Raw genomic sequence first — 18,215 nt, 5'->3', positions numbered from 1 at the left:
TAGCTAAGAAATCTTTAGCTAATTCAAGTTAACAAGGTTTTTCTATTTTCTTCCAGAATGTCGTTTTAGATTTTATGGTCTAGGACCTATATTTCAAGTAACTTTTATACATGGTGTGAGGTATGGATCAAAGCTTAATTTTTCCGTATGAATATCCTTTGAACCTTCTCTCAAATATTTATTTATATAAAGAGATAGATATAATTTTGCCTTCTCTGTGTTGTTTCATTGATCTAATTATCCATCTTCACACTGATGCAACAATGTTTTGGACTATTGTAGCTTTATAGTAAGTCTTGAAATCAGGTAATGTAAGTCCACCAACTTCCTTCTTTTTCAAAGCGCTTTTTAAATTTTTATAGCTATTTTTAGGTCCTGCACATATTTTGTCAGCTTTACCCACTGATATTTCGTATTTTTCTTGCTGTTATAAATTTATTTTTATTTCCATTTCCAATTGTCCATTATTAGGTCATGTAAATACAATTTATTTGTGTGCACGTTAAGTCTTTTACAGTTGTTTCAGAGAGACGTGTAAATCAATTCAGTCATTCTTACTCTATTCTTGGCCATAAGCAGAAGTCATCAATGTAGGTTTTATTTGGCCTGTGGATGGGGTAAGCCCAGTTATCATCACTACTCTCTGGTTGGAAGGTCATGGAATATACTGGAATGTATGGAATCATAGGGAGAAAAAGAGCATTCCAAACAAAGAGACCCAAGTTAAAAGTAACTTTACCTTTCCACAGCTAAAGTTTTTGAGTTGGATATAGTGAACACCTATACCTTTTTTAGGTGTATGTTCTCTGATTCAACATTCCAGCAGTGTCCCCTCAATTTTGAAAGAGCATTACACACAGATGGAAACTCTTTCTTTTTTTTTTAAATTATTTAGCTGCTCTGGGTCTTAATTGAGGCACACAGGGTCTTTAGTTGTGGTATGTGGGATCTAGTTCCCTGACCAGGGATCAAACCCAGGCCCCCTGCATTGGGAGCTTGGAGTCTTAGCCATTGGACTACCAGGGAAATCCCAAGATGAAGACTCTTAGTTGATGTCTAGACCCAATCTCCTGGGTTTTGCCTTTCTGTTTACTCCTATATTTCCCAGGTCACTATATTGCCCTCATAATCTCTAGTTCAGAAACAGGAGACAAGTGTGGATAAACATGCAGTACAGGTTCCAGTCTCCTGTCCCCATCCCAACTCAACTACATTTTATAAGGTTAGATATTTGTGATGTATTTTTTAACAATTTATAAAGCAGTCATCTTTGGTCTTCACAACTGAAAGGGTTAAGGGGAGCTGAAAGCTTCAAAATGGTGCGCTTTGGGGTTATTTATTAACATTGTCAAAATGACAAATGGACATGCACAGAGAAAAGCTACTGGTCTCACAGCAATTTCTGGCAAGAAAACTCCAGAATGTTATTTTCCTAGTGTATGTGTATTTAATATTTCCTCCTATGTCTTTGTAAACTACTTCTTAACTGGCTGGCCTCTTTATCTGGAGATCGTCCAAGTGAGAGATAGTTACTGAAAAGACTATTTACTTTCAGAGCCAAGAGAACCAGAGGAGAAAACTTATCCCAGAATAAATGGAGAGTAAGTCATTTTGTGGCCTTTTCCTCCCTCATCAACTCCCCAATCCCCACCCTTTCCTTGTTAAACAGGTGAGGCTAGATGACAGTGAATGTCCAGGGCAGTCAGTCAGTCGGTCAGTTCAGTCGCTCAGTTGTGTCCTATTCTTTGCGACCCCATGGACTGCAGCGTACCAGGCTTCCCTGTCCATCACAAACTCCCGGAGCTTGATCAAACTCATGTCCATCGAGTTGGTAATGCCATCCAACCATCTCATCCTCTGTCATCCCCTTCTCCTCCTGCCTTCAATCTTGCCCAGCATCAGGGTCTTTTCCAATGAGTCAGTTCTTCCCATCAGGTGGCCAAAATATTGAAGTTTCAGCTTCAGCCTCAGCTTTCCAATGAATATTCAGGACTGATTTCCTTTAGGATTGACTGGTTAGATCTCCTTGCAGCAAAAGGGACTCTCAAGAGTCTTCTCCAACACCACAGTTTAAAATCATCAGTTGTTCAGCACTCAAGCTTTCTTTGTGGTCCAACTCTCACATCCATACATGACTACTGGAAAAACCATAGCTTTGACTAGACGGACCTTTGTTGGCAAAGTAACATCTCTGCTTTATAATATGCTGTCTGGTCCAGGGCAGGATGTGCGTATTTGGAGGTGTGTGTATGCAAAGGAAAACAAGATCTTTCATCTGTCTTTCATTTATGGTATGGGAATGGGAGCAGATGGATTTGCATAATAGCCTCTGGCCTTTCTTATTCCCTCTTGGTAGAACCATCTCCTTTTTTCCTTGTAACACAGAGACCCTCCAGGACACACTTAATGTTTAAGGGAGGAAATGCTGACATTAAAATGTGCTTTTAGGCAGTTCCCTAGCAGTCCAGTGGACAAGAGTCGTTGCTTTCACTGCCAGGGCCCTGGGTTCCATCCCTGGTAGGGGAACTTAGATCCTGCAAGCCATTCTGAGCAGCAAGGGAAAAAAAAGTGCTTGTGAATGACACCTGCCATTTCAGCAAGTTTGTGAACACACAGATTGAACACAAGTGTGGAAGGAAAGCTTGAGCGCCCACTATGGGACCTGTTCCCTATTTCTAGAAACCAATGCCTGCTTTTGTTCCATCACCAAAATTACCTCTATTCCTATACAGTTCTGAGTTTTTAACATCTCCCTCGCTTCACATGTTGAAGCTTCACATGTTAAAGCCTCAAACTGGCAGGAACAAGCCTTTGGGAAAGGAGCATTGTTCTCTCTTTTAACACCGTGTCAACTGCTACAAAAGACCTCTTTTGATCTTGACTGACTTAAATATGTAAACATTTGGGCTTGCAGCGATTTGTGCCTTTTTGACTAAGCAGGATGTTAAAAACAAAAAGCCAAAATCGAGGCAGCATCTTCTGACAGCCTGTTCAGGGACCAGAGACTTGGCAAGACCTTTGGTAGTCAGAAACATCCAGCATCTGCCAACCCAGAGGCTTTGGATCAATCCAACTGCTCTCAGCTTCCCTGGAGCACGGCACCAACGAGCACCCACCCTCCCTATTATACTCAACAATCTCTTTTCTTTGCCAAGTTAACAATACTATGGCCTAGCCAAATAGTTCCATCAGGTACACCTGAGTTTTAAAGGTGTGGTATTCATGCATTTCAGATTTCAAAAGCCTGGAAACTGGTATAATTCCTTATATGCCTCATACATTTTCTTTCTTCCTTCCTTTTCATTCTTTCCTTCCTGCCCATCCTCCTCCTCTCACTTCCCTCCATTTTTCTCTTTCTTCCTTTTTACATGCTTTCCAAGATAATTCACTTTGCAAAAAGAAAAATTACCATCTGACTCACAAGCCAGTGTCCCCCATTTGACCCCATAACAGGATTCAATGAAAGGCAACTGTAAGTGAGACTTCTCAGGCTTTTGTTCGTTACCTGGGGTCAGGAGCCAACAAATGACCTAATGTTCTCGTGGCGGGGTAGGGGGAAAGTCGGTCCTTCTGGGGCATAGTCAGCTCAAGGATGTTTTGTTGAGGCTCCCAACTAAGGTTCCCATGGCAGCAGTCTATCAAGGATACAGAACCTGCCCGGCTGGTACTAACAGGAGAATGGTAACAAGTGGGGCCCTCACAGACACTATCAGCTGATACCAAGCCCATTCTCATCATTACCATTTCCTCCCTTTTACTTGACAAATGCGTTACAATAATTTGGCCCAGAGTGAGTCTTCATGTAGAAAACCTATTCTAATTTTCTTTGCTTAAAGAGAGCTTTGGGCAAAAGGGTGATGAATGTGGAGGGTTTTAAATGACCAGTGGATGCTTGTGTTGAGTAGTTTTAAAATCTGTCAATAGGACTGTGCTAATCACATTCAAATGGGGAGCAGGACACTTCCAATGAATTTGTGAACAAGGGCTACATTACTCATAGGTTCCTATGTGCTCCATTCTAACTGGGAAGCTGGTCTGACAAGAAAGACTGAATCTCTTTGTTAGGGTGTCTTAATTCTTGATCTCAATCTCATCACCTCCCTCACCATCCTTTCCACCTGTCTTTTATATAATGAGACATCTTGGATTTTTACATCGGTTAAGTACCATTTCCCAAAACACCAAGATACTGAACTTTTGAAGGACGGTATCTCCAAATTCCTTGTGTATTCAGCCTTTGACAGGAGGTACAGGAAAAAATGTGTAAAAAAGAAAGAACAGCAAAGGACTCACGTTTCTCTCTTTGAAACTAGATTTAGTCCTGAAAGGTAGCTTTTATGTGGATAGGACCCATGGAGTACAGGATTCTCTAACAGGTGTGACTGAATTTCCCTAAGATAAGTTTATGACTTGTTGTTATTCAGTCACTCAGTTATATCCAACTCTTTTTGACCCCATGGACTGCAGCACGCCAGTCTCCTCTGTCCTCCACTATCTCCTGGAGTTTGCTCAAATTCTTGTCCATTGAGTTGGTGATGCCATGCAACCATCTCATTCTCTACCACCCTCTTCTCCTTTTGCCTTCAATCTTTCCCAGCATCAGGGTCTTTTCCAGTGAGTCAGCTCTTCACATCAGGTGGCCAAAGTATTGGAGCTTCAGCTTCAGCATCAGTGCTTCCAATGAATATTCAGGGTTGATTTCCATTAGGGTTGACTGGTTTGATCTCCTTGCTGTCCAAAGGACTCTCAAGAGTCTTTTCTAGAACCACAGTTCAAATGGATAAATGCTTCAGTGCTCAGCCTTCTTTATGGAGCAACTCTCACATCCATACATGACTACTGGGAAAACCACAGCTTTATTACAGACCTTTGTCGGCAAAGTGATATCTCGGCTTTTTAATACACTGTCTAGGCTTGTCATAGCTTTTCTTCCAAGGAGCAAGGGTCTTTATGATTTGTGTCTCAGATAACTCAATTTGCAGGAACAAAGCATATGTGTTCTAAAGATACAGACTCTGCTTAGTTTTTGTGACTCATTTTGTTCAAATACACCTCCACCTGACAAGGGAAATTAGAATAAGCCTCCAAGATTTCCCATCTATTTCTTGATTTGTAATCTGCTGAACAGAAAAGTGGTGGGAGAGGGACAGAAAATCCTCTCATCAGACACATAAACTTGCTTCATAGAAAGAGCCAAAGCAACAGCAGAGGTGAATGCTCAAAGTGTCCTTCCTCCTGCCTTCAGAAGAGTATCCTGTCCCGTACTGGTTGGTTTAGTCTTTGGTTTCATGGTTTTTCAATCCCTTGGCCAGAATAGCAGCCAGTTCATTTCAGAATTTGTAATTATTACACATTTTGCCTTTATGGCATGAAGGGTCAAGGAAGTTTCAAGACTGGAAACTGTCTTGAAGCCACTGGGTTCAGCTTTTAGGCTTTTACCATCCACCAGCAACTGATCCATTCTTTTCAAAAACACAGAAATAAATCCAGTGACTCCTTCTGTGTTCCTATCAGACTTTTAAACAACAACTTGATCACACCCTTCGCCCAGAGGACACTCAGCACATGAAAGACATAAAGTGTTTCACAGAGCAGAACATTCTTTGAAAACTCTGGGTGGAATAAAGCGCTCGTTTAAGGAACTTAATTGAGAGAAGCAGTGCAACCCGGAGAAGGCTGCCTGAGTTCAAAGGCACCGCTTTTAATCCCAAACCATTTTAATTTTACCTTTCTTTCTTTCTGGGTGACTAACCTGCAAACTTCCACTCATCTCCTGCCAAGTCATTTTTCTTAAGAAGGTGGATACTTTACAGGATTCATAGCCAGGAGCCCTCTATAAGGAATGCTGGTGGTACCGATTTGGGTAGATAAAAACAGAGGCATGAGGAAAGTGGGTCTCTGTGATTGCGTGTGCAGCAGACTCTGTCTCTGGCAAGTTTGCTCCAGTTGGAAACAATAAGGCGCTGGGCCTTCCTTGAGTCTGGAAATGTTATGCCTCTGGCAGCCCATGATCTTGGAGAGTGGAGCCAAGTGTTTTCATAGTCGGGATTTTGTGTCAGTGGAACAGGCAGGATGTCAACTGTTGGGAGGAAAGTCATCCAATTCACACACGTGCAGCTGGAGAGACAGCTCAGCTTCAGATGTCATTTAACATGTTGGCGGGTGAGCAAGAAGGCGGCAGAAGTGGCCTCCTAAAGCCAAGAAACCGTTGACTTTTGGGAGAATCACGGTGGCAGAATTGTTCTTGTTTTCACAGAGAGTACCAGAAAGGACATTCTTTTAGACTTTCACACTGGGCAGTTTTTACTGTGACCCACTTCAGAGTTAAGTGTGAGTTGCTCAGTCGTGTCCAATTCTCTGCGATCTCATGGGCTATAGCCCACCAGGCTCCTCTGTCCATGGGATTCTCTGGGCAAGAATACTGGAGTGGGTTGCCATTCTCTTCTCCAGAGGATCTTCACAATCCAAGAATTGAACCTAGGTCTCCCGCATTGCAGGCAGATTTTTTACCATCTGAGCCACCTATAAAATCACCATGCCTGATACCTTCCACAGAAGTAACTTTTTTTTTTTAACTTTTTATCTTGTTTTATGGTATAGCCAATTAACAATGTTGTGATAGGTTCTAGTTTCAGGTAAACACCAGAGCGACTCAGCCATGTGTGTGTGTGTTAGTTGTTCAGTCATGTCCAACTCTTTGCCACCCCAGACTGTAGCCCTTCAGGCTCCTCTGTCCATGGAATTCTCGAGGCAAGACTATTGGAGTGGGTTGCCAATTCCTTTCAGGTAGACAGCAAAGGGACTCAGCCATACATATACATGTATCCATTCTCTCCCAAATTTGCTTCCCATCTGGGCTGCCACATAACATTGAGCAGAGTTCCCTGTGCTATACAGTAGGGCCTTGTAGGTGATTCATTTTATATGTAGCAGTGTGTACATGTTGATTCCAAACTCCCTAACTATCCCTCCCTCCCATCCTTCCCCCCCTGGGGAAGTTCACCACAAGTTCAACTACAAGTTCATTCTTTAAGTCTGGAAGTCTGTTTCTGTTTTGTAAATAAGTTCATCTGATTCATTTCTTTTTACATTCTGCACATAAGGCATGTCACAAGATATTTCTTCTTCTCTGACTACAGAAGTAACTTCTTGAAAACAGCCAACAGTGAGATGGACCAGCCTTTTTTGGCTGCCCTATCCTCATAAAATGAATGGCGAGCATCACAACATTTTTTTATTATTGTGATCACCCTAATAATTAACACATATCAATTGTGCAGTCATTTATTTTCTTGGTATTTATTCTCTAGGGGGGAAATGGACTGATTGAGATGATTATACCTTTTCCTTATTGTGACTTCCAGTCTGTTCATTCTTTATTTTTGAGGGACTAGAATACTGGTGTTAACTGGATCTTACAGAGTTTCCAGGAGAGTTAGGAAAAAAACATATTATCTGGTTTATTAAATGTTGTATGGACCTTAGTGCACTCTTCTTTAAGGCTGGCCCTACTGAATGTTAATTGAAAATCAGCTGGCAAATAAACCATCATAACATGGCGTAATTATGAACTAGCCAAGAAAATATACCACTTCATACCCATTAGAACAGCTACTATAGAAAAAGTCAGAAAATCAGTGTTGGCAAGGATGTGGAGAGATTAAAAACTTTGTGCATTGTTGGTTGTAATATAAAATGGTACGGCTGCTAGGGAAAACAGATTTACCACATAATTCACAATTCTGCTTCTGGGCATGTACCCAGAACAAATGAAAGCAGAATCTCGAAGATGTATTTGTATACCCATGTTCATAGAAGAGTTATTCACAATAGCCACAAAGTGGAACAAAGCCAAGTGTTTATCAATGGATTAAAAAATGAACACAATGTGGTATATACATATAATGGGATTTATTCAGCCTTAAATGGGAAGGGAATTCTGACACATGCTACAATATGGATGAACTTTGAAGACATCATGCTAAGTGAAATAAGCCAGCGACAAAAAGACAAATACTTTGTAATTCTACCTACGTGAGGGACTGAAAATAATCAAATTTAGAGAGACAAAATGTGCAATCGTAGCTACTACAGGCTGGAGGGAAGGGAGGTGGGATGAGGAGTTGTTTAATGGGTACAGAGTTTCAGTTAGGAAAGCTGAAAAAGTTCTGGAAAGGGATGGTGGTGATGGCTGCCCAACCATGGAAACGAACTTAAGGCCACTGAATCATATACTTGAAAGTTGTTAGTCAATTTTATGTTATGTGTATTTCTTCAGAATAGAAATATTAGATCAGGAGGTTACCTTAAAAAAATAAGTATCAAGCGGGGTAACAGACACCTGATGCTGCCTTCTATAGACTTATAAACGCTTATATTTTGTTAAATCGTCATTTTCTGTCTGCTCTTGGAGCCAGGGAAACTTTCCAGAGTTGTTTTAAATTACTTCAGACATAGGCCTTCCCCTGCCCCTTGTCTGAGAAAGAACAGACTGCTCCCCTGTCCTTCCCCACCCCTCTCACCTTCCATCAGTCCTCACCTTCGCTGTAGGTGTCTTGAGCCATTTGGCTGAGAAACACCAACTGCATGGATGTCCATACAGAATGCTGTTATCAAGTTGTCTTGTATTTTATCTCGGGAGAAGGGCTGTGGAGGGGACATTAAAGGCACAGGGAAAGACGATACTGGAGAACTCTAGATCTGAGTTGATTTTGCCCCAAAGGCTTTGTACCAAATTATCACTATGAGCAGATGATCAAGAGAAGAACTACCAGGGAAAGGAGCTTTAATCTTAAGAGGAGCTTAATAGCATTTTAGCTTGTCTTCAGGTAAGAGCTGTCCCTGGGAAATGTGGTTATGCAGGATTCAAGATAGTCTTGGTCCACGCTGGGTTGGGTTCCCTTCCCCCCGCCCTTTGTTTCAAAGAAAATTACAGCAAAGCAAGATATAACTGAATTGTTTCCTTACCCCTCACCAAGTTTACTGATCACTGTATGTAAGGATCCAAGCCATGGCAGACTGGGGCAGAAGGTGGACCCTGGATATCGATCTGGCTTTGAGAGCTGGTGCCTGTTGGTCCACTTCTAAACCTTCTCCAAATACGATTTCACATTCCGTCCATATTGACCAGACAGGAGGGATCGTGTTCTTTACACTAGAGCTATGGCAACTGATGCGCTGGCCTCCAGGGGCTACCTCCACAGATGGAGAGGATGAGACTGCCCGCACCCTCCTGGCACACCCATGAAGAGAAGCAGAACGTGGTTTTGCTTCAAGAAACATCCTTAACTAATTCGTCTCTATCCCTCCAAGCTTCCGCAGGTTCACTCGCTCCAACAGTGTGACGACGGCCGTGCAGGCTGACCTGGACTTCCACGACAACCTGGAAAACTCTCTGGAGTCGATAGAGGACAATTCGTGCCCCGGTCCGGTGGCCAGACAGTTCTCCCGGGATGCCAGCACCTCCACTGTCAGCATCCAGGGCTCAGGAAACCATTACCACGCCTGCGCAGTCGACGAGGACTTCGACGCGGACTTCGATCCTTCCATTCTGCCGCCCCCGGACCCCTGGATTGACTCAATCACCGAAGACCCCCTGGAGGCCGTGCAGAGATCAGTGTGCCACCGGGACGGCCACTGGTTTCTGAAGCTTCTCCAGGCGGAGCGGGACCGCATGGAAGGCTGGTGCCAGCAGATGGAGAGAGAAGAGCGGGAGAACAACCTTCCTGAGGAGAGTAAGTCCGTCGCCCCGTATGCGCACGCGCAAACGCCTGGGGCTCTGGGCGGGGCATGGGGCGGGGCATCTGGTGTGGGGCATCCGGGATGGGGCGGGGCGGGGACACTTTCTTCCTTCCGGTTGCGCCGAGCTGCTCACGTAGTTGTCAGAGTGTCTGTAGCTCTGCCTCTGAGACTTTTGGCTTTGGACCATGGTGGGGTGCGCTGAGGCTTCTGAATGGTTCCTCTTTCCCCAAGACGCTCCCCCATTGGTGTTGCTCCTCAGGGAAGGAACAGTAATTCTAACTAGTTTAAAGATCCCCAGCTAGGTATCCCTTGGGTGTTTATAATCTTCCAAATGTACTACTTTCACTAACATACAAGATTAAAACGAGGCTAGTCGTGTCTAGGCTGGTAGACGCCACGCTTATTGACATTCTTAACCCTGCTTAGCCCGCGCTTTCCTTCTTAGATTTAGGCAAATCTTCAGCTGCTAAAACAAGTAACACATTTTAATAGATTAAATAAATGATAAAATGATGGATAAGTTAAATAAATAATGGAGGCCCCACACACCATTCTTTTCACACTTGGCGTTTTAACAACAATCCTTGTTAACAGTCAACAAAGAAGTTAACAGATGTCCACAGTACTGAGACATGTCTTGTACATTTCCAAAAACTGTGAAATTTTTGGAAAATAGTTTATAATCAGTGTGTATATCAATGCTGTATGTTTATTTCCCTGTGAAAAACGATTATTGAATGAACAGTGGCTCTTCCTACTGTAATATATTTGAATCAGGGAAAATCAGTGGTAGGCATCTTAGCCTGCCTTCATTTTGGGGTGGGAACCACCTGGAAGAGTATTGTCATGATATGGCTTTTTTTTTTTTTTTTAACTTTATTTTACTTTACAATACTGTATTGGTTTTGCCATACATTGACATGAATCCACCACGGGTGTACATGCGTTCCCAAATATGAACCCCTTTCCCACCTCCCTCCCCACAACATCCCTCTGGGTCATCCCTGTGCGCCAGCCCCAAGCATGCTGTATCCTGCGTCAGACATAGACTGGCGATTCGATTCTTACATGATAGTATACATGTTTCAATGCCATTCTCCCAAATCATCCCACCCTCTCCCTCTCCCACAGAGTCCAAAAGTCTGTTCTAAACATCTGTGTCTCTTTTGCTGTCTCACATACAGGGTTATCATTACCATTCTAAATTCCATATATATGTGTTAGAATACTGTATTGGTGTTTTTCTTTCTGGCTTACTTCACTCTGTATAATCGGCTCCGGTTTCATCCATCTCATCAGAACTGATTCAAATGTATTCTTTTTAACGGCTGAGTAATACTCCATTGTGTATATGTACCACAGCTTTCTTATCCATTCATCTGCTGCTGGACATCTAGGTTGTTTCCATGTCCTGGCTATTATAAACAGTGCTGCGATGAACATTGGGGTACCTGTGTCTCTTTCAATTCTGGTTTCCTCGGTGTGTATGCCCAGCAGTGGGATTGCTGGGTCATATGGCAGTTCTATTTGCAATTTTTTAAGGAATCTCCACACTGTTTTCCATAGTGGTTGTACTAGTTTGCATTTCCACCAACAGTGTAGGAGGGTTCCCTTTTCTCCACACCCTCTCCAGTATTTATTGCTTGCAGATTTTTGGATCGCAGCCATTCTGACTGGTGTGAAGTGGTACCTCATTGTGGTTTTGATTTGCATTTCTCTAATAATGAGTGATGTTGAGCATCTTTTCATGTGTTTTTATTAGCCATCCGTATGTCTTCTTTGGAGAAATGTCTATTTAGTTCTTTGGCCCATTTTTTGATTGGGTCGTTTATTTTCCTGGAATTGAGCTGCATAAGTTGCTTGTCTATTTTTGAGATTAGTTGTTTGTCAGTTGTTTCATTTGCTATTATTTTCTCCCATTCCGAAGGCTGTCTTTTCACCTTGCTTATATTTTCCTTTGTTGTGCAGAAGCTTGATATGGCTTTGTAGATTTGTCTTTTAAGTCATCATTTAACTTTTTGTCACAAAAATCTTAGAACATGTACAAAAGTAGAGCATTTATTATAATAAATCCCGCATCTACCTATCACCCAGTTCAATGAGTGGCCAGTCTCAACTTCTCCCACGTTGTCATCATTTTTGCAAGAGGATCTTAAGGAAAATCCAAGACATCTCATCACTTTGCTGTGCATCTCTGATAAGGACTTCTTTTTTTTTTAATAACCAATCATGTATTATCCCTAACAAAAACAATAATTTTTTAATAATGAGATCTAGAGCTTTCTGTAAATCATGTTCAGTTAACTTACTAAGTAAACCAAGCTAACTGTGTCAGGGAGCAGTTAGGTTTCCATAAGGGAAGTATTTTTATGAGAATGGAGACTGGAAAATAACAGTTCACAGGTTGCAGGATTTCTGCTCTGGATCTTGCTCTCAGCTCTTCTCTGCTCTTTCCTCTTCCAGACCCCTATCCACCCACTGACTAGCTTATTTGTTCCCTTTCAGAGCAGGTTAGAAAACCCATCAATATGTTTCTGTAATGTTCCTTTTGTTCTTTCATGATGAGTGCAAACAACTTAGCAGTGGAAAAGCAAACCTCCTTGACACTTGCCCCAACGGTCCATGCCACTGCATGCTCACCTGGGTGTGGATCCACAAAGAGCATGCTCTGTGCCCTGGTGACAGGGTTATGAAGCAACACCTAATAGCGGTGGGTGGGGGCAGGTTTCAATAAGAAAGTCTTCTATGTGTATATATATGCATGCATGCTCAGTCATGTCTGACTCTTTTCAGCCCTTTGGATTGTAGCTTGCCAGGCTCCTCTGTCCATGGGATTCTCCTGGCAAGAATACTGTAGTGGGTTGCCATTTCCTCCTCCAAGGGAACTTCCCAATCCAGAGATTGAACCCATGCCTCCTACATCTCCTACACTATTAGGCAGGTTCTTTACCAACTGAGCCACTGGGAAGCCAAGAAAGTCTTAGCAGTTGCATTTTCTTATTCTCCTTTCCCTTTATGAGCAAACCCAAAGCCTAGTAAACTTTACTGGGATGTGGTAAACTTGCCCACATCTAAGGAGCAATGCCCTCGGGTGCCCTGCTTAACAGGGCAAGCTGTTTTGCAGATTTCAGGCCATTCATTGCATTGATTCAGACTTGTTCTAGCTTCCCCCAGTTAACTTCCAGTATGACCTGGGAAGCTGTTCATGTGGTATTTTCTGTTCATCTTATCTTTTCTTCCCATCTGAGACTAGATCTATTTCTCTCAACCCAGCTTTATAATGATGCCTGAGGATAGCCAATGTATAAAGATTTAGGAGAATCTTCCTTGACATTTACATAGCTGGTAAGTGTAAGTTATGAAAACAAGTCAATGTATTTTGATACAAGCATATGTATTTGAAAGGTGAAAATCATGCCAGAAAATCAGACTCTCATCCTATGTTTGGGATGAAACAGAAGTGTATTTGTATCTTGAACATGAATGAATGAATGAATGAACTGCTCATTCATTCACTGTTCCAGAATGTTTATTTCAGATGTTATTTAAAATATTAATTTATTAAAAAATAAACTAAAATATTGATTTATAAACAGGACTTATAAACCTATTCCATATGAAAATATTTTGTTATAACAAGATTGTTCTAATAATAATTTGCTGTTTGTACACGAAGGTACTGCTTGTCTTACTATTAAGAAGCCATACATCTTAAGGACGTTTTCTTTAGAGATTTTTTTAGTTCTACCTCTATTTTACAAGGTCGCTGCCTGGGGACGGGGTTGGGGAGGTGTAAGGGTCATGGCTGCAGAACAAGCAAAGATAACTAAGCATGGGAGTGGTTTTGATGCTTTGCTTTAAAGCAGTCAACTGACTAATCTTAGATGGCAAGTATGCAATGAGACCTGTTTCACTGGGGAGTGAGTTTCCCTTTGTAGTTTGAAATATATTTCGATGTCAGAGCCCGCTTTCCCTAGTTAAAAAAAAATACACCCAACACCAATAAAATAACAGGAAGAACAGTGAAGCTTTCTGATAAGGGCTCAGAGTTCTGTCTCCTCAGTCCCTGGAACAATGTCCCTCCCTACCAACCAAAAAGTTCCTCAGATTTCTCGAGTTCAGTTGGAAAACCAATCGTCTATAGTGAAAAGTCCAAATTATTAATTTTTCAAAATATTATTTTAAAACTTTTGATCCAACAGCCAACACAAAGTTCAGAGGTAAATGCCTTTACTGTATGGTTTTTTAAATGTACCAAAGTGATTCAAATTAGAAATGTCTAATGTCTGTTCATATAAGCCCATCTAGCCTACAAAAAAGGTTCCTCCTTCAGCTTGAACCTCACCTTCTAGAAGTCTTTGCAGAATGCACCACCTTGGGCTGAACTGGGTGCTTCTGTTAATAGTCGTACATTTGTCTGCCAGGTATTTCCAACATTATTTGATGATAATCTATGTATCGCTCTCCTCGACTGAAAAGTGAGGTCTGAGGACAGAAATTCTTCTTGTCTCATTCATCTTCATATCCCCTGTCCCTCTGCCAGTTCTTGACATATAGCATGGGATTGGTGAATATGTATTTGAATCCTGAAACTACTTTGAAAAGTCTGTTTTACAGAAGCGTTTTCTTTAGCCAAACCTTTCTTCCTAAGTAGCTTACAAAATATTCGAGTAACTCACTGCTGTTGTTGCCCAAAGCTGGAAGGGGCAGCACCTGGCAAAGTGGGGAGCCCTGCTGATCAGAACAGGGATCTGGTAGACAGATATGAACACCTAGCGCCAAAGGCTGGAAAGGACTTGTGTGTCTGTCAGTTGCCTGGGCCAGGTGAACGCGCATGTCCCTTCTAGCTCTTGGGACGAGATTCTACTCACAAGCACTTGAAGGCTTTCTCTGTCTTTCATGCTCTGGGATGTATGAAACGGAAACTGTACCCACTGGCGTTCCAGAATTCTAAAACAGCACAGAGGAGCATGCACATGGCGCATCAGAGTCGCCAATTTCAAATGAGGCTAATGGAAATCGGTGAGGATCTGACCAGAGAATAGGGAGAAAGTAAGAATACGAGCTCATGAAAGAATATCCATCTTGTCCTCACAGTCCCCGGGGCCCGTGGGCTACAGGCTTTGACAGGTGTTTTATTTGCCCTCAAAACAGCTCTCTGGCAGTCTCTTGTCCAAGGTCACAGAGCACAGAAGCGCCTGGTGGAATAGATACAACATGAATAACATCTGACAAGACAATAACACTTTGTGTGTTCCTGAGTGCCTCCTCCAAAGCTCTCCATACATATCTGCCCCTGCCTCCTTGGCAACCTCACTTCTGTTCCGATAAGTGGGCCTGGGGTTGCAGAGGGCCTTTGTTTTAGTAAGTCTCTAATTTAACCTTTGCTTGTTTGTTTTTTTTTTAATAAGGGGGGTGGGTAGTAAGGAAGGGGAGCCAGTTCTGTTTGGCAGGCATAGCCAATGTCTAAGTAACTGGCTTTTGAAAAAAAAAAATCTGTGTACACAGCAAAAGAGCTCTGATAGATGAGTCAAGCACAGATCTATGTGTCTGCTCATCAAACCACCTTTTGTGTTGAGTCCCAGACAGGAGGGTCATTCTTCAGGGTATGTGACAATGGTGACTCCGTGAGCAATCCCTCCCAGGAGAGCTGGTCTTCACCATCAGTAGGGAAAGAAGCAGGACTGGGTGGGAGAAAGGACGATTCTAATCATACCTGCTTAATTTATCTTGTGGGGCCCCAGAATTATTCCATATTTTAAATATTTTTAAATGTTTGGTGAATGTGCTTAATGTCTCTGAATGGCCCACTTAAAAATGGTTGAAATGGTAGATCTTATGCATATTTCACCACACACACACAAAAATATCCCCCTTCCCCCAAAAATACTCTGCAGCAGCTGAAGGTATATGAGTCAGACTTGCTATCATCACGTCCATACTTATTCATCATGCTTATAGGACTGTAAGTTAAATATCTTCCTAAATTCAAAACACAGCATGTCCATGGGGGAGAAAAAGAAGTTAGGAGCAGCACCCGTCTGCTCTGGGACCTCCCTGGTGGTCCAGTGATTAAGACTCTGTGCTTCCAGTACAGAGGGTGGGTGTTTGATCCCTGGCTGGGGAACTAAGAGCCCGCAGACTGCGTGGCACAGCCTCCCTTCCCCCGTAAAAAACCAGCTGCTTAATGGGAACCTGAGATTCAGATTTGGGGCCTGGGTTGGTTGCAGTCACCCTTCTCTCTAAGAGAGTTGAAGTAACATAGTGATAGTCGCTCAGTCACATCCAACTCTTTGTGACCCCATGAACTGTAGCCCTCCAGGCTCCACAGTCCATGGGATTTCCCAGGCAAGAATACTGGAGCAGGTAGCCGTTTCCTTCTCCAGGGATCTTCCTGACCCAGGGATCAAACCTGGGTCTCCTGAATTGCAGGAGGACTCTTTACCATCAGAGCCACCAGGGAAGCCCTGAAGAAAAAAAAAAAAAAAGAGTCATCCAATTTGCAGGAATTATTCAGTGATCAGTTATTTTATGCTGCTATCATCCTAATTCTGAATGCTGCTTCCTAGGGATCTTGTTTGTGGCCTTCCAGGACTGGAAAACACTGCTTTCCCCAAAACTGGACAAAGGAAGTCCAGAAAGAAAACAAACACTTACAGTCACGGCTCTCCAAAAGTCGAGCTATAAATTCTTCGGGTGTGGGGAGCTATCCTTTCTCCTGATAAAATGAAAGCAGCGTGAAGACTTTGGTTCTTGGGTTAAACCTTCCTCCCTAACAGTCGATGGTAGGTTTTTGGCTCAATAACAAACTAAAAGAAATCTGCAGTGAGCAAGGGAGCCATAGCAGCTGACAGAATGTTCCCGCAGCTTTCGAAGTAAACCGACCCGAGCTTGTCTCAGACAATGGGCCCTTGTGTGAAACAGCTGTCCCAGGGAGATGCTCCCTCACGCTGTTGGAGAGGGCCTGCATGTTACAGGGATCCGTCTGGTTTTATCTGACCAGGACGAAAAGCCCAGATGGAGTGCAGGGCTCCCACCAGGAATGCAGTCCAGCACGACCAGCTCCAAACATGGGCTCGAGTTTCAGTGGCTCCAGGATGAAATATACTGGTTGATTGTGCTTGGAAATCTAGCTTTGCCTCCTGAACTGTGGACAACTTCTATGTGGAATTTTCAGGCTTTATCTGAAAGGAAGGGATAAACCCAAAGCATGTGTGGGAGGGAGACAGATTAGTAACACTTTCTTTTGCCTGGTAATAGCATCCCCCATTACTGAAACTTTACCTTGAGTCCCCTAGAAGGCCTGGGAGCCTTGGCAGTGAACGTCGGGCCGGTAATGAAACCTGAAATGGGGTTTGCCAGGTTTTAGGTTGAGTTACAGTGGGGAAGCTGTGCACAGTCATCGCCTCAACCGTTGATGGGTGCCATCCCAAGCTTGCTCTGCCCAGGGTTCCTGTGGCCTCTCTTCAGCCTGAGGACTGGTGGGTGGCAGGCACAGGAGCAAGCTGTGATTTCTGCAGCTCAGCTGCCTTAAGCCTTGAGTGCTTCTAAGTGGGTAAGGTGGGTGCATCCTAGCTCCTTCCGGTTCTAGTCTCATCTTTCCTTTGAATTGACCTTCAAAAGGTCCCTCCCCACCTCCATGCCCCAACACACACACACATGCACATACACACACAGGCTTACATGTTTTTTAAGGTCTAACCAACCTGAAATTAGTGACCACAAAGGAAGTGGCAGTAATAAAAAGAAAACTGGGTGCAATGTGTCTTATGTTTAACCTTCCAGAATGCTGGGTGCATTTTGCTCTGCACAGTGCTGGGCACAAAGAGGAAGGTGTTGGTGCTGGTCTGGGCATCCTTTTGCAGGTGTGTTTTACTGGGAGTGATCTGAGGCTGAGAGGCTCAGAGGCATGAAGGCAGGGAAAGGTAGAGATGGGCAGAGGGAACCAGGACCATGACCACAATTCCCCATTGCTTTCTCCAACCATAACTATTTCTGTGGAAGATCATTGGAATGGACTTCAAATGCAGTTTTTAGTCCTTTCATATTCCCAAGGGAAATGTTGACTCATTTCATCTCATTCCAGTTTCAAAGGCTCAAAAACTGTATCTGTCTATGTGATGTGGATGCTGTTACTAGTTCATGGCTGATGTCAATGGAGACATGGATGGGAACATAAGCATCTTTTACAAGTAGGACTCCTGAAGTAAGAGTCGGGGAAAAATAAAATTAGCTGAGTGTTTGAAAACTTGCTCTTTACAAACAAAATAATATTTCCCCCAGGGCTTAGCCCCATGGAAGCTCTGGTTTTAGTCCACGAGATAATTTCTACTTGAGAATTCTATTCTTTGTTCATTAACCTTTAATAAATTCATCATTCTTTATTCATTTAAGTTTTGGCTCCTTTAAGAAAAAAAAAAAGTGCTCTTGTTACATTCAGAGCAGCTGTTGTCAGCCAGGAATGAAACAGATTC

General features: G+C 42.9%; 1 protein-coding gene across 7 annotated transcripts in view; it reads left to right on the top strand.

Annotated features, from left to right (window-relative positions):
• Positions 1–18,215, top strand: part of DLGAP1 (DLG associated protein 1) — a 299,101-nt gene that overhangs the window by 264,391 nt on the left and 16,495 nt on the right. For all 7 annotated transcript variants that reach the window (XM_018039625.1, XM_018039624.1, XM_018039626.1 and 4 more), the window contains one exon: positions 9,313–9,734. In XM_018039625.1, coding sequence (XP_017895114.1) covers positions 9,313–9,734 — 422 coding nt within the window. The remainder of the gene's footprint in view (positions 1–9,312; positions 9,735–18,215) is intronic.

This window comes from Capra hircus, chromosome 24 (assembly GCF_001704415.2).
Source record: "Capra hircus breed San Clemente chromosome 24, ASM170441v1, whole genome shotgun sequence".
NCBI classification, from domain to species: domain Eukaryota; kingdom Metazoa; phylum Chordata; class Mammalia; order Artiodactyla; family Bovidae; genus Capra; species Capra hircus.
This window is presented reverse-complemented; position numbering and strand designations above follow the sequence as displayed.